Source organism: Malaya genurostris, chromosome 2 (genome assembly GCF_030247185.1).
Source record: "Malaya genurostris strain Urasoe2022 chromosome 2, Malgen_1.1, whole genome shotgun sequence".
Lineage (NCBI taxonomy): Eukaryota > Metazoa > Arthropoda > Insecta > Diptera > Culicidae > Malaya > Malaya genurostris.
The window spans coordinates 51,232,938-51,255,980 of NC_080571.1; the positions used below are offsets into that span (position 1 = coordinate 51,232,938).

Genomic DNA, 23,043 nt, shown 5'->3' on the forward strand with positions numbered 1-23,043 from the left:
AGTTTTTCATTCATTTGGCTTCTTCAATATATGTTTCCGCTCAGTCATTGCAAAACTGAATAAAAAAAAGCACATATGAAGATAGCTTTAGGACAAATGTTGTACATAAAATTAAATAAATATTTGTGTAGATGAAGAAGTAAGAATGCAATATTTGTTTAGTGACATAAAATCTTTTCAATGGAATTCTTGATTATTAAAAATATACTCAGTGGCTATATAAGACAATATCTTCTCACAAACTGAGTTTCATTGAATTCTGAGATAAGTATGACTTTCATTGGTTTAGTTCACGATAAAATTATACTGAAAAAAATCAGTTTGGGAAAGGAAAAGTTTTTTTCCCTACAAAAAATCAAAGAATTTCGGAGGCAAACGATGTTCTTATGATAACAACCAAATCATGTTCATAATAGGGCTGAAAAATCGCCACTTGTGACTAAGTATCCAACTTTAATAAATAATTATAATAATTCATACACAATAAAATACACTTACCAGTATTGTGAACTTCCCCGTTTCGAGCTCTGTCCGCAGTGGATCCACGTGTGGATCGAATCCGTACAGGCCTTCGCGTTGCCGGATCTGCTCGTGCTGCTCGAAAAGCGCCACCGCCCGGGGAATGTCGAATTTACGTGCCAGCAGGAATTTGGTGGCGATGGCCGGTGTGACCGCTTTCCGGTTCGGGTCATTGCTGGAACTATTGATCAGATCTATGAACTGCTTCACCGCCTGAATGGAACGAGAGCAAACAGAGAGAGAGAGAATATTGATGAGTTACGTGATTTGGAACGGTGGCATTATGCAACAAATACATCTATAGTTTTCGGAAAATTAAAATTATTCACATAGTACAATGTGCTTTACAGTAGCGTTGATATCATCAAACAGTAAATAACCATCGGGGCTTTGGAATATAGGCTTCATAAGTCCTCGAGTGTTTGAATTTCGGACACTATGATTTTTGAGTAACCGATACACAACATCATTTGTCGTCACACGGCCCCAACGGCAAATTTTCGCCTAGAATAATTAGCTTTCTGTGCGAAGTGGCGGTGCAAATTCCCGAAAGCTAGCAAAGTGTGATAAAGCCTAATGGAAACATTACGGCCGCACCGTCGAAAATGTATCCCGTCATTATAATGCAAAACTAAATTGGAGCGAAACGGAAAGCCAGCAGAAAGTGCGAATATTTATGTATGAGGGCAACACAATGGAAAACTTGCTAATTACCTAGATAAGCGTAAGTAGTGTATGGTCATTCGAAAGCGAACGGCTGTTGGGCCAAAACGGGCATTGCTAGAAACAGGGAAATGACTTTGGACTTGGGTTTGTTTACGGTCTGGTGTGAATTCGAGTCCTAGATAAAACAACGGAGTGTTCAGCCTCCAAAGCATGGATATTGGCCGTGTTAGGAAATGATGTCCATTGGACATACAGGGCGAACGTTTTATAAAGTAAAAGCATGTTGAAAATTGATCACAAATCAGGATAATTGTTCCAAAACTCATCAAGACCCAACAGTCGTAAGCTCTCGTACCGTGTGGTTGTATTGAAACCAGCGGTACTTTAATTCGCAAACGAGCCTGAACCTAATGAGTTGAACGTGAGAAAACTGCACTATCAAATGAGAGCTAATATAGTCATTACGTGATGATGACCCGAGCGCACGCAAAGTGCAGTTCTCGGCTTGAAACCATTTCTTTCGCATAATACGATACCTGCAGCTATTGTACCGATTGGCAACTGATAATAACCCCATCTGACTGACGCACGTTGGCCCCTGAAGACTGAATACGAAAAGTACCACCCCACTGGCAGGCGCGAGAGACTACGAAAATCATAGATAATTGATTTTCCGCCTTTGTTGTGCCAGTATAGCGATGCGATCACGTGTGCAAAAACCGAGGGTAAAAAACAACAAGAAAAGCCCCTTAGCCATGCACTATATTCGAAAGATAAATAAATAACAATCCAATCATGGCTTTCATTTTGGAAAGTCCACTGATAATTGTATCTCACCTTTGCCGAAATGATCGGCGTAAGGTGAGTTCGCTTGCGAACGCAGTTTGAACGGTAGCCTGATGCGATAACCGAAAAATAATTAATCTATTATGGTTGCTATTTCACTGGCTGACTGATATTAGCGAATCGATTTTCCTCGGTAGCCTTCGGGCTGACGTAAGAAGTGTGCATTAGATGGTGTCGCGGTTCAAATGCCACGAAAGTAATTCAATCGAACCGTTTGAGTTGAACTGATGTTTCTAATGTTTGTTCAACGTGTGCTTGAGTGATCACCTGGTTGCTTGCTACTCCTTTTCATATCATCAGAAACACGATGGAATGAGACGAATGGCAGTTTACACTTGGCAGTCCGGTCAAGATTTTACTTTTTGGAATTTCCATAACATTTCTATGGGAGAAAGTCGAAAAAGTGACACAAAATCAAACCTTGGTCGGTAAAAAAAAGGGTTTCATTCAAGTTTTATTTGAAAAAGCGAAAGACAATTTGTTGGCAACGTGGCAACATGCCACTTGAGCCAATCAGTTCTGACTCCAAGACGAACCGCTTAACGGATATGAAATAAGTATTTTTTTGAAAAACCTGTTTTAATCTAACTAGAAGAGTAATGATGCCTTTCTTCTAATTGCTAATACAGTGGCGTCTCGTTCTCTTGTGTACCTGCAAAACCGGTCAAATTAAAGGAATTAACTGTATCCCCATTAGCATTCAATTGTTTTGTCGTGAATACGACTTGCTTTACTATGGAGCGCCTTTTCCAAATTTACCCTTTAAGTGATAAGTTTTTGATCGTGTAAATCTCATGTTCTATCTAACGTATCAACATAATTTTTGCGAGATGTCATCGGAAATATTATCATCAATTTATAATAACATTTTTAGTTGCCTGACATAATCACTAATAATTCAAAATTAAAGTTTTCTGAAATATTTGATATCAACGAGTATCACAGAAGGAAACTCATGACACCTTCCTCGTACCTGAGTAGGTATAAAAGCCCGAGTAGAGTGTGAGATCAAAAAGAAAACTCAATTTGATGTTGTGCTGTTCGTATATATCGATTACTCAATTTACTATCGTTTTGGTCGTTTTAACGGTTAAAAGATCAAAATCGAAAGCAAAAAACATGCTGTGTGACATCAAACTGAAAACTAGTTCTGCTCTCAGTGAAAGCACATTGAAAACTTAATATGATGTAGATTTTCTCGAAATGACACGTCACGAACACCCAAAACAGGTCCGGGATAGTATACATTTAGGCGATATTACTCGCAAGCAATAAAAAAGATTTTATGCAATCTCAATATTAGTCGCAAGCACGAAAAAAATCTCATGCAATCTCCCCATAATACCGCGGAGAGAATCCGGTTTCGAACTTAGGTGATTTGGAATGCGAACTTTTAACGATTGCTAGTAAGTGCTAGCTATAAGGAGACGGAAAATGTTCGATTATATGACAAGCAGTGTTGTTTCACAAAGTTGTATGCAGGTAGTTTCTGTCAAGGCACACTCATTGCGTCGCTTCCATCCCGCATCCACTGTGAGTAGTAGTGTGGCTATTTGAGCACAGTATGAAAATGTTCTCTTTGTCCTTCTCATATCCAAAGCTATAGCATTCAAACATTATAACATTAAATTGAGTTTTCTACTTGATCTCACACAACTCGCACATGTAATCACTTTGAAATACGAGTTTAGAGGCTCTGAAGACCGAACGTTTTACAGTGAAGTCTTCTACAACACAGGGAACGTGAATTAGGAATCCGGCAATAAGGTATCCCAGATCATTTGTTTTTTCGAATAATTGGGACAATGAACGATTATCTCGCTACTGACCACAGATAGAACCAGAATCGCCTCAGTAAATTTTTAGTTCTTGTGTAGACTTATAATTTACGATCATTTGATGCAGAATTAGTCCTGTGTTAATTAAAAATTATAAAGATTTAGTTAGACGGTTTCTTTAGAAAAGTGTATTAAAGTTCGAAGATCTATTAGATGATTGATAAAACACTTCTCATAGTATCTAGCGTTAGTGAGTATATGAAGTTCTAAGCATTTATAACTAGGAATGAGAATTGTTTTGAAGAGTGTCTTCGACACAGTTTGTGGACTACTTAGGAATATACAAATTAAACATATAACAGATCGGCTGAAAAGTTCGTATCGTTTCTATGAGAGGGCGCCACTAGAATTAAATCCATACCATTTTCAGTTAGTACCAACCTTCAAAAGATACGTGTATAAATTTGACAGCTGTCTGATTATTAGTTTGTTAGATATTGCGTTTTGAGTGAAGCTACTTTTGTTATTGTGAAAAAATGGAAAAAAGGAATTTCGTGTGTTGATGAAACACTACTTTTTGATGAAAAAAAGTGCCGCCGATACCAAAAAATGGCTTGATGAGTGTTATCCAGACTCTGCACCGGGCAAAGCAACAATTCGTAAGTGGTTTGCAAAATTTCGTACTGGTCATATGAGCATCGAAGACGATGAACGCAGTGGACGTCCAAAAGAGGCTGTTACCGATGAAAACGTGAAAAAAATCCACAAAATGATTTTCAATGACCGTAAAGTGAAGTTGATCGAGATAGCTGACACCCTAAAGATATCAAAGAACGGTTTGGACATATTATTCACGAATATTTGGATATGAGAAAGCTTTGTGCAAAATGGGTGCCGCGTGAGCTCACAATCGATCAAAAACAACAACGAATTGATGATTCTGAGCAGTGTTTGGAGCTGTTATATCGAAATAAAACCGATTTTTTTCGTCGATATATAACAATGGACGAAACATGGCTCCATCACTTCACTCCGGAGTCCAATCGACAGTCAGCTGAGTGGACTGCACCGCGATGAACCGATGAACCCAAAGCGTGGAAAGACTCAACAATCGGCCGGTAAGGTTATGGCGTCTGTATTTTGGGATTCGCATGGTATAATTTTCATCGACTACCTTGAAAAGGGAAAAACCATCAACAGTGACTATTATATAGCGTTATTAGAGCGTTTGAAGGACGAAATTTCAAAAAAACGGCCTCATTTGAAGAAGAAAAAATTTTTGCTTCATCAAAACAATGCACCGTGTCACAAGTCGATGAAAACCACGCTGGAATTGAACGAATTGGGCTTCGAATTGCTCCCTCATCCACCGTATTCTCCAGATTTGACCCCCAGTGACTTTTTCTTGTTCTCAGACTTCAAGAGAATGCTCGCTGGTAAAAAATTTAGAAGCAATGAAGAGGTAATCGCTGAAACTGAGGCCTATTTTGAGGCAAAGGACAAATCGTACTACAAAAATGGTATGCAAATTACCTGTCAAATGAAAAATACCAAGAATTCAGTTGTTTTAATGTTTGCTGAGCATTCGGCTGTTCGAAGATTCGCGTAAAAAAATCTTAGCGTGTAGGAAAACAGCCATTGTTGAAAAACGAAAAAGCAGTTTCCTCTGCTATCGCTAGATAAATCTTCGTAAGATAAACATCATTTCATTATAAAAAGAAACTGAAAATTTCTTTCGATGTGAATACGTCTGACTTTCCCTATGGTGCTTCTTTTCGAAATTCGCCCTATGAAAGAGAAGGGTAGAATTTAATTGTGAATACCTCGACTAGTACTAAACGCAACAACACAATTCTTTCTTCATGTCATCAGAAATATGATCAGCAATTTGTAATTAAATCACCTTTAACCAGCAGCAGCAGCAGCTACAACAGCTTATCACTAATCGCATTCAGTTTCTGAATATTGGATGTTCAATTTGAGAATTAAATTTTGGTCCTAAAACCGAGTCTCGGAATTGCATTAATAACCAGGATTAGAATCCACTTTAATTCTTATCTTATTTTCAGGCTGCAAATTAAGTATCAGAATTCAGTTTCAGAATTTAGATGGCAAAACGTACTCAACAGTGGTAAATATCGGGTGATTTTCGCAAATCGGTTCCTGTTTTGCACCATTGGAATATTCCGAAATGATTCTGCCGAGTTTGCCTCTACTTAGTGTGTAAGTCCACGAAAACCAAACTAGTCTCATTTGTTCCATGTTACTTCATAATCGTTACAGCTTTGAGAGTGATGTAGTAAATTTTCAACTTATACGATTTATAAATTACGATAAATTTTCAACTTATTATTTATATTCGGAAGAAGTATGTCAGTTTTATTCGTATTCACGTCCTCCAGTTATGACTGTAACATTACCCACCCGACTTTTTTTAGATTCTCTATTTATGCATTGGAAGCAGATGTTACCGAATATATATTTTTCTGTTTACTTACGCTTGTTTGTCAATGACTGCAAAACGAGCTTTTCATATCGCATTGCCTTAGCCAATACGTGGTGCTCTGAACTTGTGCACCGAAATGGCGTATATTCACACACATCTCATATATCAGGTGTACAACTTTGCTTCCGCCGTTTTCTGATAGATGGCTGTACCGACTGAGGCTGGTCAAAATACATAGATGATAATGCCTTTGAAGTGAGTGTGTACAGTACCTAACGAATTGTCATCGCCGTTTCAGTGACAGTTGTTCTTGTTTTCGTATTATTCACGCTCGAAAATGTCTGTTTATGTGCCCAATTCTCGCCATTTGCGGGAAGTTTTACTTTTCTGTTATAATTCGAAAAAAAGCAGCTGAAGCGCATCGAATACTCTCAGAAACTTACGGTGATGCTGCTCTGAGTAAAAGAATGTGTCGGGAGTGGTTTAAACGTTTTAAAAATGGTGATTTCGATGTCGAAGACAAACATGGTGGTGGAAGAGAAAAAACCTTCAAAGATGAACAACTAGAAGCATTGCTTGATAAAGATTCGTGCCAAACCCAAAAGAGCTTGCCGAATCGTTGGTAGTGAATCAACAAGCTATTTCAAAACGTCTCAAGGCCCTGGGCATAATTCAGAGAGAAGGAAACTGGGTGCCGTACGAGTTGAAACCGAGGGACATCGAGTGTATGTGAGCAACTGCTTCAAAGACAAAATCGTAAGGGGTTTTTACATCGAATCGTAACCGGTGATGAAAAGTGGGTTCGATACGATAATCCTAAACGCAGAAAATCATGGGGAAAGCCCGGGCATACTACTTCGTCGGAGGCAAAACCGAATATTCACGGCCCCAAGGTTATGATTTGTATTTGGTGGGATCTACTATGAGCTCTTAAAACCGGGTGAAACCATCACAGGAGATCGCTACCGAACGCAACTGATGCGCCTTAGTCGCGCGCTAAAAGAAAAGCGGCCACAATATCTAGAGCGACATGACAAAGTCATCCTCCAACACGACAATGCTCGGCCTCACGTCGCAAAAGTGGTCCAAAAGTACCTGGAAACGCTGAAATGGGAAGTCTTACCCCACCCGCCGTATTCCTCAGATGTCGCCTCTGCTGACTTCCACCTATTCCGTTCGGTGGCACACGGCCTGGCAGATCAACATTTTCAATCCTTCGAAGAGTAGGAAAAATGGATTGCTTCATGGATAGTGTCAAAAGAGGACTCCTTTTTTCGAGCCAGGATCCGAAAATTGCCGGAAAGATGAGAGAAAGTTGTCGCTAACAACGGACAATACTTTGAATAATACATCTGTAAGCACTTTTTCGCAATAAAGCTTTTAATTTAGGAAAAAACGGCGGAAACAAAGTTGTACACCTGATACATCCAATTTAAAATTTCAAGCATCTCTTGTTTCTGTGTTAGTGACTTTTTCGTGCACATGAATTACTGTACAGATTCAAGAAGAGAAGGAATTATTCAGCTCAGCTCTGAGACTTGTTTTTTTTTTTTATTCAATAGTAACATGTTTGAAGGCACACTGCTTAAGCTCTTAGATGCCAAGGGCATTTTCTTATTTTAAATTAAAACTAACTTAAAACTAGGGTATTATCATTAGGGTAGTGGCGAATTCCGGTCGCAATGGTCGATTCTTCTGAGACTTGTTGTCCTCTGTGTCTCGTCTGCCTCTGTGAGAACTTTTATGCACACCTTCAGAAGAGGCCTCAGTGGCTTATGCTTATGGCAGTAGAATACAAATTGCTGTCTCAGTCGCAACGTCGAAGCGGTTTTATTGATAAAGTTATTGACAGATTTACTCGACGTGCAGATCGCCGAATTCTTTTATAGTATTGATAATATGAAGTACGTTTAATTAAAAATTCCCATCCAAAAGTATATTGTTATTTCATTGTATTAAAAAAACACAAGAATCCACTTTTGACAGCTACTTCCGGTAGTTTCGCGGATTTCCGAAGTTTCAAAGTTATCCGGTTTTTTTATTTTGTCTTAGAAAAGCATGAAACGTCAATATCTGGTGTTATCCCGAGTTTGTTTTTGAGTGAACACTTGAAAAATTTTCGATTCATAAAAAAAATTAGATTACACCAGATCTGGACGTCTCATGCATTTCAAAGACATTTGGCATCACAAAAAAATTCTTTAGTTCTGTGGTTTTTCTTTAGGCCATCAACTAACAATATCTACAAGGTGGAACAATGTTTAGCACAGTATCGCATAGCTTCTATATCGTCATCGTACATGACATTCTGAAATGGGTGTGTGTATTTATGTGTCAATGTAACTAAAAGGTGCACTCGATTTTCTCGGAGATGACAAAACTGATTTTCACAAATTTAGATTCAAATGAAAGGTCTCTGGTCCCATAGCCTGTAATTGAATTTTACCGATCAGGGTTACTTCGCCGAAAGCCGTTTCGCCGAACGCCATTTCGTCGAAAGGGTAATTTCGCCGAATTATTCAATAGTCTTCATATCGTGATTGGAATTGATTTGAAATAAAGACAAATGTTTTGTTGAATTACAATCGTACATCTGAAATAATCCAGAAAGACTTGAATGATCTATTTATTTTCTTTTTTTTTCTTTTTTTCATAATCTTCAGTAAGAAAATCCCAAGAAAACTTGTTGACTTTATTAGAGTATCTAAACGGTGATTGTTTGTGGTGTTTCCTGATAACTGAGGGCAAATGAAAAAAATATCGATTTATTTCAAATCAATTCCAATCACGATATGAAGAATATTGAATAATTCGGCGAAAATGACCCTCTCGGCAAAATGTCGTTCGGTAAAACGGCTTTCGGTGAAATGCCGTTCAGAGAAACGGCTGTAGATGAAATGGCGTTCAGCGAAAAGGCCCATTTCAGAATGTCGTGAACGATGACGATGTAAAAGCTCTGCGATACTGTGCTAAACATTGTTCCAATTTGTAGATATTGTTAGTTGATGGACTAAAGAAAAACCGCAAAACGGCTCGTTTGCGTTCAGATCTAACTTAAGTAAAGAGATCTTGCTTTGAATAAACTGGGCAAACGAGGCGGCTACAGGTTTGTATGCAAGAGTCCGCCGCTTCCGACGACGGGTCGGCCGTCAACTCAGCTGGCGTCGGTTCGATGGCTTTGTGCCGCCGAGCCATCTTGTCTTCGGTATAATTGACTGCGCCACATTCAATTACACAGGAAACATTAAAACAAATAGATAAATTTGACGAATAACCAGAATTTGTTTGTTTGTAGTAAACGAAACAACCCTTTCGTCGAAATGACCCTTTCGAGAAATGACCTTTCCGGCGAAATGACCCATTCGGCGAAATGGCATTCGGCAAAATGGCATTCGTCGAAATGGCATTCGGCGAAATTACTAGCTCCCGAATTTTACCTGTATAGAACTTTGATTTTCCACAAAACATGGATTCGAATGAAAGACCCTATAGTCTCATAGCCTGCTATCAAATTTAATCCTAATCTGACTTTCGGTTCCGGAGTAACGGAGTAGAATGTGCAAAAAAAACCACCCGATTTTGTCAAAGACCGCTCAACTAATTTTTACAAGGTTAAGTTCAAATGAAATATTTTATAATCCCATAGAACCCGCGGGATATGACTTCCGGTTTCAGAATTACAGACTGATAAGCAACAACATTTTATTTTCAAGAGCGTGTTTTTATAGACGGCCTTTATCATATAAAATGAAACCGATTTTCACAAACCTAGATAGATTGAATGAAAAGTCTTATGGTCCCATAAAAAGTTCCTGAATAACGTTTGGATCCGACTTCCACTCACTTTTTTCGGAGATAGCTGAACCGAATTTTTAAAGGCTTAGATTCAACTGCAAGATCCTAAAATGCCATAAGAATATCCCAATTTTCATTCGAATCAAACCCCGGGTTCCGGAGGTAAGATGCTTAGTGTAAAAATGTCAATTTCAAGAATATTTTTTTCATTCAGACAGCCTAGATCAATTTTGGAAAAACAAAATATGCAAAGTGGCTTTTTGCGACAAAGAAGTCATGTCTATAAAGTTTCATTTCATTTCATAAATCTGTTAGGGTACACAAAATCTACTGTCAGCTTTTGTAATACGCGGAAATTTTACTTGCCGATAAAATATTTGAAGCTATGCATCTTGAAAAGCTATGTAAATAAAAACTTCTAAGTGTAAAATTCCTGATGCAGCTGGTTGAGGAAAGGCTTAAGGCAGGTAACAGCTCAAACCTACGAAAACAATCAAGATTTGGCAAGGAATGTGTTGTTATAGCATAATAATTTTTGAAAACATTTTCAACAATTGCACAAATTTACGATCTCTTAAAACTACTTTGAATTATTATTATTTATTTCATTCCGGTTTTAACCATAATTGGTCATTTGCCGGAGAGTAAGCGTGGAATTTTTACATTTTATTTAACAAAAGCAATTTTTTCAAAGTTTTATTTCATTATTTTTTGTTTCGATCGATCGATTTCGCGACTGGTATGACGAAAGCTTTTAGGGACCGCGGAAAACATCCCCGGAGGTACGGATCCTCCGGCAGATGGACAACGCGGTGGAGGTCGTCATCGATGCTCGAGGCGTTGTTGGTCACGGATCCCGGATTTTAGAGTTGAGCTGTATTCCGTGTGTGCTGGACTGTGGAAACACATCCCAGATAGAATCACAACAAGCTGGTTTTCTGGTTCATTTGATCGAAGAGAGAAAGAAAAATATCAAAAAATTAGATATATTTAGAGGGATAAAAAGGGGAGGTGACGAGCATTACGAAGCGGAAGAGAAGATCCTTAGAGATTGATTGATTTTTTTGATTGATTCCGGCGTCCTTGAGAAATTGAAGGATTGTTGTTTCGGTCACAAGATCGTTGGACAGTGCATCCCGGATTGAGGACGGGATTTTATGAGTGTTCCTGAGGTCTTGGTATTCCGGGAAGTTGATGACTACATGTTCCACGGTCAGTCGGGAATTGCAACTGGAACACATCGGAGCCTGTCGGTTAGATACGCAATGTTCGTGGGACAGCCTGGTATGTCCGGTCCTCAATCGGGAAAATATCTTTTGCTCTCGGTGGTCGTTGCGATCTGTCCATTCTGAATTTCTACTTTGAATGTCGACTCATTAAATAATCTTAACAATTGTTTAGCATCGACTTCGATGAAGCGGAGAAGCAACCAGTAGAACTCATCAAATAAATATGAAATACCGACATACTGACTCTTTGGCTTCTTCAACTCGGTAAAGGATAATGTATTCGCTCTAGAAAAGGTAAGGTAATTGTACCAATAATGATGTCATTAGACGAACCACTCCATTACATTATTTTGCTGATTGCTCGGCCTGCAAACAACGAATCGCGATGTAATTGGAGAAAACATCAACACACTGAGAAGCGATATCACAGCGCGAAAAATTTGCAATACTTTTGTTACAGCGACGCACAAAATTTGAGGTAAATGTACTAATTTTCATCTTTTTCCTTGAGTTAATGCGTGAAGCGAAGCTAGCAAATTTCACTCTAGCTATAAGATTTAATATAAAAGATAAATATTTTGAAGCAGGAAAGATTGAAGATTTATTCTTTAAAATGTAGAAACGCAATTCCTAAGTAAACAACCTGGCACTAAATTTGAAGAATTTGGCGTTCTGTATGACAGAAGGTGCTACTATCCTAAAAAAGTATGATTCATTGCAGGAAGAGAGTCAATTATACGATATGCCACTTCTGAAAAAAAAAACCAAACCTGACCGTGCAAACATTAAAGTCAACTCAATAAATCCACTCGACCGGTTTGGTAGTCCCCAAATCGCCACCTACTGACCACCTGCGGGGACAAACGTAAACAGCGCACTGGAGCAGTAGGCCAATAGGCGCCTAATTGTGCGACTAGCCGAAGCAAACAAAGATCCGAATCAAACACTTCTCGTCCGGTTGGGGAAAGCGTCGATGGTGCAATTATACCGTTTGAAAGCAAAACTGGTTGGGATATTTGCGTTTGTGTTCCGCGAGGAAATGAACTTGAATAAAACTGTTTTCGTTCGAATAAAGTATTAATTTTGGTATAAAATAATTTCCAGGAAAATTTTTGCAATAAAAAGTCTACAATACAAAACTTTTTTAATTCATGTTTGAGTAAGTACGGTTTCGCCAGCATGAAACAAAAAATCAACAAAGTTGCCGGTAAATGAAAACTTCCACTGGTGTTTCAGCCAGACCGACGTATTTCAAAGACAGGATCCTTCCACACCCAAGCCAAATGAGCACCGCCGTCGGAACATGCACTTTTTTCCATATTTATAAATGCATCCTCCGGCCGCCAATGCTTTCTAATCCGAAACTTGTGCACCACAGTGCGCTTCGAAGTTCGATGGCACACATGCGGTTTGAATATCTAGTGCAGTAAAAGTAGCTCTACTCGACAGTCGGAGAAGATCTCGCCGGCCTGCAGATGGCAGATATCATTATGCGCTGCTTTGCCAGCGGTGGGTTCCTTTTCATTTGAATACTGGTTTTCTGGTCGGTGTCGGGCTCGACGAGGCGGATGATAAACCTTCTCATGCCGAGGGCATCCAGCAGAAATAGGTCAAATTGATTGAAATTTATGAATCGAAGTGAGGATTAACAACCGTTTCCTCCTCTCAAGGGATGACTACGCATACGGCTAGCAAAGTACAGGAAGTACAGTTTAGTACGAACTCTCCGGGGCGTCTGGTGGCCACGCGCAGAAAAAGCAGTTAACACTTGCAGTCGCTTCCCAACGGTCCGGAACTAGGTCGGAATTATCTAATAAGACAATTGTCTACCACGTCCGCCTCGGGCATAAACGAGAGAGGAAAGTTTTTGGCTGGGAAGTTGATGACGATAATTTTGTACCTGACAATTCACGATGTGAATTACGTTTTGAGATTGGCTGAGAAACAGAGATGCGTAACCGAATCTGATTAGGTAGGATTCAATCGATTTGTTTTTTTGCGCCCTACCAACAGTTTTTGTCCGATGTTCGCGAAGCCATAGATAAGTGAGAGACATAACGTTTATGGAAGCGCAACTTGAAAACGTAAATTTGGCAATCGACTGAAAAAAAATTATTGAAAGAAATATAGCTTTCTCCTTTACCACTTATCGATTCATGGGCTGCTCGATTGAAACAATTATTGTTGTTAAATTAGCATGCTTTCTTTTGATTTCAATCTCCTTCTTAGCAAAATGTCCAACCATTCAAGTCTGATTAAATACACTTGAAGCTAGTGAACGTTCGGGAAAAATTTTGTAACAATTTAATAGGGTTCAATAAAGTCGAAATCATTCAATTTGGCTAAACCTAAGATGTATAGTGTCGCTATACGTTCCCTTGAGCGGGAAACAATTATAGACAAGAGTCCCAGTAAGCGTCTTATAGAAATTTTCGGTCGGCAGCTGCATTGGAAAACGTTTTATGTTGCCACGGATTGAGATGGTGTCCCCAATAGACATAAACTCATTTTCACTGATAAAATCACTAAAAAATCTGACTTGGTCGGCAATTTGTAGTTACGGACAAAAAATCATGTTCTCGTTACGAATTACTCAACTACGAAAGATTAAGCTGTCACTATGAAAACCATCTTTTGAACCGAGTTTGTCGAGTACGTAAAATGTAAAATGTGTGTGTATGTGAGTACGTAATATTTTTGTGTACACTATTTTCTCGGAGATGGCTGTACAAATTTTCACGTGAAAGGTCAAAAAATGCCATAGATAATTTCTGAATTTAATACTGATCCAGCTTCTGGTTCCGGATTTACAGAATGAAAAGTGTTAAAAATTTTTCATATACAACAAAAAGAAAATTACTGACTTTTCTCGGAGATGGTTTGACTGATTTTCACAAACTTGAGTTCAATTGAAAGGTTTAATGGTCCTTGAATTTTCGAATTCGACTTCCGATTCCGGAATTGCAGGGTGAAAAGTGTTAAAATGTTTACTGTGGTATACTTCAAAATAATTTTCTTTGGTTCTTGAAAGAATAACCGAAATCGGCTTGTTTTGCTGTCTACTGAAAATGACTACCGATCAGACTCGTTTTGATGCCGATTCAGAAATTTTTTTAAGTTTTCTTGTTCAGCCCATTAAGTGATGGTATAAAATTTTTAACACACTTCACCTTATAATTTCGTTACCGGAAGTCGGATTCTTTCGTTTGAACCTAAGTTTGTGAAAATCGGTCAAACCATCGCTGAGCAAAGTGAGTGAGATCTACTTGGGAATTATGACCACTTTTTCAGGTGCCTCCGGGAACCATGATAGCCGATATCACTCTGGCCGTATACTAAAAAGGACTATCTAATGGAATAGTAGAGGCTAGCTTTAAAAAAATGGTGCTTTGTTTCGCCCCTTTAAGTGATGGTATACAATTTTTAACACACTTTACCATATTATTCCGGAACCGAAAGTCGGATTTGAATAAAATTCAGAAGTTTTGTATAGGACCATTAATTTGAATTCATTTGAATCTAAGTTTATAAAAATCGATCTTTGGTGATATATGAGAAAAGTGAATAAGTAATATGAAATTGAAATTTTTACACTAATCATCATATAACTCCGAAGTTGTAAGTCGGATCCTAGTGAAATTTAGAAGTTTTGTAAAGAACTATCAGACCATTCATTTGAATGCAAGTTTGTAACAATCGGTCACACCATCTCTGAAAGATTAGTAAACATATTTTCCTTTTTTTTGCAAATTTTGCTCCATAACTCCAAAACCGGAAGTCAGATCCAAACAAAATTAATTTTTTTTTTGTTTCAATTATAGAGGCTTTAACATCTTAGGTCATTCGCCTCTTCGGACCAGAAAATCTTTCTGACCCTATGTGCGAGGTTGGGAATCGAACCCAGGCGGGCTGCGTGAAAGGCATCGACTATCCCATCACGCTATACCCGTCCCCTAAACAAAATTAATGAATTTTGTATAGGACCATAAAATTTTTATTTGAATCAAAAAGTAACATTTAATGAAGTAATTGAGCAGAAAATTTTAACATAACCAACTTTTCTCGGAGATGGCTCGACCGATTTTCACAAACCTATATTCAAATGAAAGGTTCCAATTTGTGAGCCATATTTGCTGTTGGTCATACGAACCAACTTCGGTTATACCAGTCCTAGGAATCCGGAATCGGAAGTACCGGAAATAGTGAACTAAAACTGACAAAAGGATCTCACTTCATTTTCTTGAAAATAATTAAACCGAAATTTCTGAATTTGTTACGGCTACTACTTACAGCTCCGAAACTACACGGTGTTTTGATTTGAAGATTTTTCTAGTGTACGTCCGAACAAACTTTCCTGTTTCTATTCAATGAACAATTTTTTGAAGAATTCCACAGTAATATTTATGATGGATAACACAGTAATATTTATATTAGATGAAAACAGGTTTCTCATCAGGTAGCAAACGCGGCATAATAGGTAAGTCAACATCTTTAACGCACCCCTTTTTAGGTTAAATTTTCAATAATACATGAATTCACGAGTATTTCGCGCATCATTTTTGCGGAACATAATAATTTAAAGCAATGCTGGTAAGTAGCTTTTAGAGACCCTGACCTCGATTATCTTTTGGAAACCGTATTTCGAAATCATTCCCATTCCAACTCATATAGATTTTAGCCAGCCATTGCCGACGGAATCCGTCTACATCGTCCACAGGAAAGGATGGGAAATATGAAATAAGGAAAAGGTTAAAGTTAACTTAACGGAAAGACAACGACTCTTCAGACACGTTATAGGATGCACAAGCCTCAATGAATTTTCTGGTATCTAAGAGTTTCATTCAGCAGCTTCACTGAAGCAATCCCGAACTCCCAAATGAAGAACACAATATTTCAAATATGGACAATATGAAACGATTTATCTGAAAAAAAAACTCAGATCCAAGCCAGAGTCCAGGTCCAGAATTTGATTACAGAATCTAACTCAACTGTGAATATAAATAATCACCTAAAACAAAATAATTTTTTTTTTCGAAATTTCCATGAAAGATTTTGGTACCTAAAATATAATTTCAGAAAAATCTTGCGAACGACCAGAAGGAAGCTACTGTTATCTATGACATCAGAGAAAATGCTGCACTTATTTCAGTGCAATCATATATTGTAGTTGAGTTGAATTTCACGTTAGGAATCGGAAATCGGAAGCACATTTTTTAATTTTTTTTGTCCGTTTTTCCCCGTTACTTCAGAACCGGAAGTTGGATCCGAATAAAATTCAATAGAAATTTATGGGACCAAGAGACCTTTCATTTGAAACTAAATTTCAGGTTTCTCCGAGAAAATTGAGTGCATATGCCTCTATATGAGAAAGGCAATTTGTGTTAATAAGAGTATGAGAAATTCACAAATAACTTAGAATTTAGGTATTCTGAAATTTTTGTTATCAACGAGCATCACAGAGGAAAACTCGAGAAACCTGTTTGCCTTTCTCGTGCCTGAACGACGATTTTGATGTGATGAGCGATAATTCGTTTCCGCGTTACTGATTTGGTAGGTATATAAGTTCAAAGTTTGACACATTTCAAAATTAGATAGAGGTCCATAATTCAGTCCCGGAATCCATGTTGTGAAATCAGATATAGAATTAATTTTCAGAATCCATGTCCGGAATGCAGTTTCTTAATTCAGTTCCAGAATACAGGTCCGCAGTTTTAGTTCCAGGTACACAATTCTGTCCTAGGACTAATTTCCAGAATCCATATTCAAAATCCAGTTCTGGGCTTCAGTTCCGAAATTCTGTTTCAGAATTCAGTCTCAGAACCGTAAAATGTACGATAGATACTAATAATAAGTTCCAGAATTCTGAAAATGAGTTCAAGGATTTTGAAACTAAATTCTGGGCAGAGATTTTAGATTTGAATTTTCAAACTGAATCGGGAACGTGGAATTCAAATTCACATTCCTGGTACAGAGTTCAGAATCTAGTTCTAGAATTAGATTCAGAATTCTAGAATTCTGAAACTTGATTCAGAACCTGAATTTTGAAACTTAATTCTTGATCTGGAACTGATTCTGGAACTGAATTTAGGAAATGAAAGATCTTCAAGAATAGAAGCCCTGAATTCTAGAACTGGAACAGAATTTTGAAACTAAACCGGGATTTTGGATCTGAGTTCTGAAATCTGGAAAAAAAATTGCGACCAGACCAGACTCAGGGTCCAAAATTCAGTTCCAAAATCGTGGATCAGAATTGAGGTCCAAATTCTAGTTCTAGAATTTTATTCAGTTCAGTTCTAGAATTCTGGAACTTCCAGGTCATGAATTTTGTCTCAAAACCCATCACCAGAATCAATGATTAGTATTCAGTTCTAGTTCTGGCACTGAACTTTTTTATGGAATTCAGAAGAACTGTAGAATGAACGATAACTAATAATAACAATAAGTTCTAGGATCCAAGTTCTGAACCTAGAACTTGAACAGAATATTCGGCCGGGATTCTAGATCTAAATTTTAAAACTAAACCGTGAATTCGGGAAAAAATCAGGAAAAAAATGATTTAGACAAGAATTCTGGTCCAGAATTTAGTTCCAAAATCTAGTTCTAGAATTTAATTCAGTCAAATTCTAAAATTGATTCTAAACCTGAATTTTGGAACCTATGTTTAGACCTGGAAAGCAGCAATTCTTAATTTTGAAGTTGAATTCTCGACCGGAATGCTGGTACTGAATTTCAATTCCGCTACCATTTCGCCACCTTAAGCCTTGTGATAGACACAGTTCTAAAACATGGTTAGACATGATAGAACGTACATCAAACATGGTCTACATCCTGGCCGTCTTCCAACCGGTACCATACATCCAAACATTTTCTCTGTTCATCAAACACTAGTCTTCTCGCTCTACATCTATTTTCCGCTCAAGCACTGAGTAGGAGAGTGTATTTATAATTGCTTGTCACCTTCTCTACTGGTGACAGTCGCTGGCTGGATATCGTCAGCGACAGAACCTATGAAAGTTGTATTGATAGTCTGTAATGTAATTGTAAATGAATCAATTCTAGGATTCAGTTTCAAGATTCTGTTCCAGAATTCTGATCCAGAAGTCAGTTCCAGAGCTGTAAAATGAAAGATAAATACTAATAATAAGATCCAGAATCCAAGTCCTGAATTCTAGAACTGGAACAGAATTTTGAAACTGGGCCGTGATTTTGCATCTGAATTTTTTAACCTGATTCTTGACCGGGGTTCTGAAGCTGAATTTAAGACGGAATCTTAATTTTGAAGCCGAATTCTTGACCGAATTGCTGGAACCAAAATTCGGTTCCAAAATCTCGGACCAGAAATCAGCGTCCGAATTCAGTTTAGGAAATTAAATTTAGATTTTAGTTCCAGGTGCAGACATCATATCAAAAGTTCATTTCCAGAATTCAAGTCCTGAATGGAGTTTCTTAATTCAGTTGCTGAACCAAGGCTCTGGACCAGGTTCAGAATTCAGTCCCAGGTTCAGAATGTTGTTCAGAACCAATTTCCAGAAATCATGTTTGGAATTCAGCTCTAGGATAATCCGTTCCAGGATTCTGCTCCAGAAGTCTGTTCCAGAACTGTAAAATGAACGATAAATATTATTAATAACTTCCACAATCCATGGCCTGAATTCTAGAACTTAAACATAATTTTAAAACTGGGCCGGGTTTTTGAATCCGAATTTTCAAACTGAATCAGAAATCAGGAATTAAAATTCAGATTCATACCAGAGTCAGGAATTAGAATTCAGTTTCAAAATCCAGGCTCAGAATTTAAATCCAGAATCTAGTTCAAAAATATGATTCATTCAAATTATAGAATTTTGGAACTTGATTTGGAATCAGAATTTTGGAACCTAATTCTTGATCTGGAACAGGATTTAAGAACGAAATCTAAATTTTGAAACAGAATTCTTGACCGAATTGTGGAACTAAAATTCGGTTCCAAAATCTCGGACCAGAAATCAGCTTCAGAATTCAGTTTTGGGAAATTAGGGTTAGAATTTAGTTCCAGAATCCTGGTCCAGACTTCAGGTCAAGAATTCATTACCTGAATTCATGTCCAGAATGCAGTTCCTTAATTCAATTCCAGAATAAAGGTCCGGGACCAGGTTCAGAGTTCAGTTCCAGGTCCATAGTTCCGTTCCAGATCCAGATCGCCGTCCCAGAAATCGTTTCCAGAATTCATGTTTGGCATTTAGCTCTAGGATTCAGTTTCGAAATTCTTTTCCAGAACCCTGCTCCAGAAGTCAGTTCCACAGCTGTAAAATGAACGATAAATACTAACCGAATTTTGAAACTGGGCCGAGTTTTTGAATCCGAACTTTCAAACTGAATAGGAAATCTGGAATTAAAATTCAGATTCAGACCAGAGTCAGGGTTCAAAATCGAGGATTAGAATCTGGGTCCAGAATCTAGTTCTAGATTTTGATTAAGTCCTTTTCTAGAATTCTGCAACTTCACCCTGAAGCTAAGTTCTGGAGAATTATTCTATACCTGGATTCTGGAACTGAATTTTGGATCTGGACCGGAGTGATGGAACTAAAATTCAGTTTTGGAAATAAGTTATAGAATTTAGTTTCAGAATCCAGATGCAGAATTATGGCTTAGAAATCAGGTTCAGAATTCAGCTTTCCGAGCTCCTGTCGTTAGTTTTAGAGTCCAAGTTCAGAATTCAGTTCCAAATTTCAGTTCAAGAATTCAAGTTCCGAATTTAGTTTCAGTTAGTTGGAATTCTGGATCTTAAATCTTAAACTTGATTATGCAGCTGGATTTCGGAACTGAATGCTAGAACAGGATTCTGGAACTGAATCCTGGAGTTGAATCTTGGTACTGAATTCCGGATTTAAATCTTGAAGTTGAATTTTGGACTGGAATTTTGGAACTAAAGGTTTGATTTAGATTCAGAATGTAGTTTGAATGTTTAGGTTCAATTACAGCTCAAGAATCCAGTTCCAAAATCTTCGTCCGAAATCCTAGAACTGGAACCGAATTCGAGAGCTAAATCTTAAACCTGAATTCAGGTTCAAATTCTGGTCCAGAGATAAGCTTGAGAATTTAAGTTCAGGATTAAATTCCAGTTCCAGAATTTAGTTAGAAAATCGAGGTTCGGAATTCTAGAACTGGAACCTAAATCGGAAATGGGATTCGAGTGTTAAATCGTAAATCTGAATATAGTTTCAAAATTCCGGTCCAGAATTCTGTTTGAGAATTTGGTTTTAGGATTCAATTCCAGTTCCAAAATACTGACCCGGAATTCTGGAGATGGAACCAGATTTAGGGCCTGGATTTGACAGTTGAATCTTTAACCTGAAATTAGTTTCAAAATTCCGGTGGTTCCGCATTCAATTCCTGTTCAAGAATTCAGTTCCTAAATCTAGGTCCGGAATTTTAGAACTGGAGAAGAATGCGGGACCTAGATTCTGGAACCGAACATTGAACCTCAATTCAGAAACTAGATTCTGGTTCAGACCAGAATTCAGATTCCGAAGCCATGAATCTTGACTCCAGATCCAGTATTTTAGGTTCTGGTTCCATTCATAAATCTGAACTTGGTATATGACTACTCCAGTTGCAGGTCTTGGATCTTGGGTCTTGGGTCCAAACCGGTAACTAAACTAACCACATATTGCTGGTTCAGATCCTAGTCTTGGACCTAGCAAAGTAAAGTCTTGGCATTACATTTCCTTTCCATTTTTGAAAGAATTCGCAGCCGATTCTTAGCGTACAGAATCATTGCATGGCTAACACTACGATTCTAGCTGATACTGTGAATTCTTTCAGGCCGGGGCACGAACATATGACAACTGGTTTGTAAGACCAGCGCCGGAGGTGAAATACTGAAAACTTTTTTGTTTTTTGTGAAATTCGTTCAAGATTTGGACTTACAACTACATGGAATGAGAAGTCCCAAGCCTAACAAAGGAAAAGTCGATTTTTTTCTGAGAAAACTTTTTTGTTCTACAGTATAATCTTCATCTAGAGCAACACACTTGACCCATCGGTCCTCTAACATTTCGATGCCTTTTGAAAAAAAAAGATTTGTCAAGGCGTTCAAAACAGGCTTCCATTACTACAATGATCTTAACATTCGATAATTTTTTTCCCTGGAGAAACCTTTTCAGGTTTTTAAAAAAAGATAATAGTCGCCGGGGGCCAGCTCTGGAGAATATGGGAAATGGGACCGTTGCTTTTATGCATGAATACGAAACTCGTCTTTTTCCATAGCTTGATGAAAACTCGACATCTGATACGATCATCTGTTATTCAAACACTAGTTGATAGATTGTCATGAAATTTGGTTTGGTGGATGGCCCACCAGAGAGTTGTTTTCGACAAAAATATACACGGTTCGAAACTTTTAACGTCTTTTCTGTGAGAGGCCCGGGACTTTTCATTCCATGTAGTATAGTACGGGTTCAGATCTAGCAACATGGGAAGAACAGGTCCGGTTTGAAGATAGTTTGAGGACCTAGTTCCCGATCTAGACTTAGATCAGTCAAATGGTAAGTCTGTGTCCAACTACTCTTTTGCATTCAACAGTGTTCACATCGCAGAATTCGAACCATTCTTTTCATTTGTATTAACGTCCTCCGGTTATGGCCTCGTAACGCAAGAAAATGCTTACACACTCTATTTAGCAATTGTCCTATTTTCTTCTCTACCGTTCGCTCAGTAAAAACAATTTAGGAAAAATGCCGAACTAAGAAAAATCAAAGCATCATCGATTAATGAGAATTATTCCATTCTTTATGACGTGAAGCAGTTCGATTTCGGTGAAATGATTTGTTCGAAATAGATATTATAAGCTTGTATTAGAGCAGATGATAAATGAAGATACAAGCCCATAAACGAGTCAACAATTATTTTTATTTTCTGCACAACTGTTCGACGACGGAGAAGTAATCTACTCTACCTTCAGTGCCCACAGAAGCACAATGTCCATCACAGTAATGCTTGCTTTTTTCTTCATCGTACACTTCTCGTTTCCGGTTGTCCTTCGGTCGCGATTCCCTATTATTTGTAATAATATTTCTCCTTACAGCTACTCAAAGATGCATAAATGAGCATTCCCTTTGAATCGAAAATAACACTTGCACAATTCTTCTCACTACTGGGAGCCCAATTTTCCGTTATCACAAATTGCTTTTCACCACAATGCCAACTACTTTGCTTCCCATGTCGTTTTTAAGCCACATAAACGCGCAATCCATTTCTGCTCCGATCCAGAGTATGATTCATGGTTTCATCGTCGCAACGACAGCACACTTTCAACACTTCATCACGGTGAAGCACGGGATATAGCACTTTTCTTCATATCTCATCCACTTGAACTTCGGTGACCTTCTCCAGCGACCGACAGGTTAACAAGATACCATCACAATTTATTCCCATTTCACACAGCACACACGTCGGCACGGTAGCCGTAATGAGACAGCAAGTACCATTGAACAAAAGTCGCCGGAGATCATTCACCGTTTTTTCATCCAGAAAAAAAAATAATAACAACAAACAAACAACGGTGACGAATGACGAAACCGCAGCAAATAGCTGTGGACACCAGCGGAAATGCACACTACCACACACAAACACCTCCGGGATACGACGGCAACGGAAGTAGGTTCTCTTGCAGTTTCCACCTAGGCAGAGAACCGAACTGAGCTGAGAACCGTTGTCGCGAAACGTTCCGATACGACCAATGACCTACAGACCGAGACCGACTCGTCACGCCACTGATAACTAA

At 38.2% G+C, this 23,043-nt stretch overlaps 1 protein-coding gene across 2 annotated transcripts in view; it reads right to left on the bottom strand.

Annotated features, from left to right (window-relative positions):
• The window catches only part of LOC131432469 (tyrosine-protein phosphatase non-receptor type 9), a 149,765-nt gene that overhangs the window by 96,219 nt on the left and 30,503 nt on the right, over positions 1-23,043 (bottom strand). The window contains exons 1-2 of one of the 2 annotated variants that reach the window (XM_058598769.1): positions 22,216-22,767; positions 499-732 (exon numbers count right to left, since the gene is read on the bottom strand). In XM_058598769.1, coding sequence (XP_058454752.1) covers positions 499-732; positions 22,216-22,272 — 291 coding nt within the window. In that variant the 5' untranslated portion in view covers positions 22,273-22,767. Of the gene's footprint in view, positions 1-498; positions 733-22,215; positions 22,768-23,043 lie in introns of those variants that run through there. The other variant, XM_058598770.1, reaches the window with a different exon arrangement.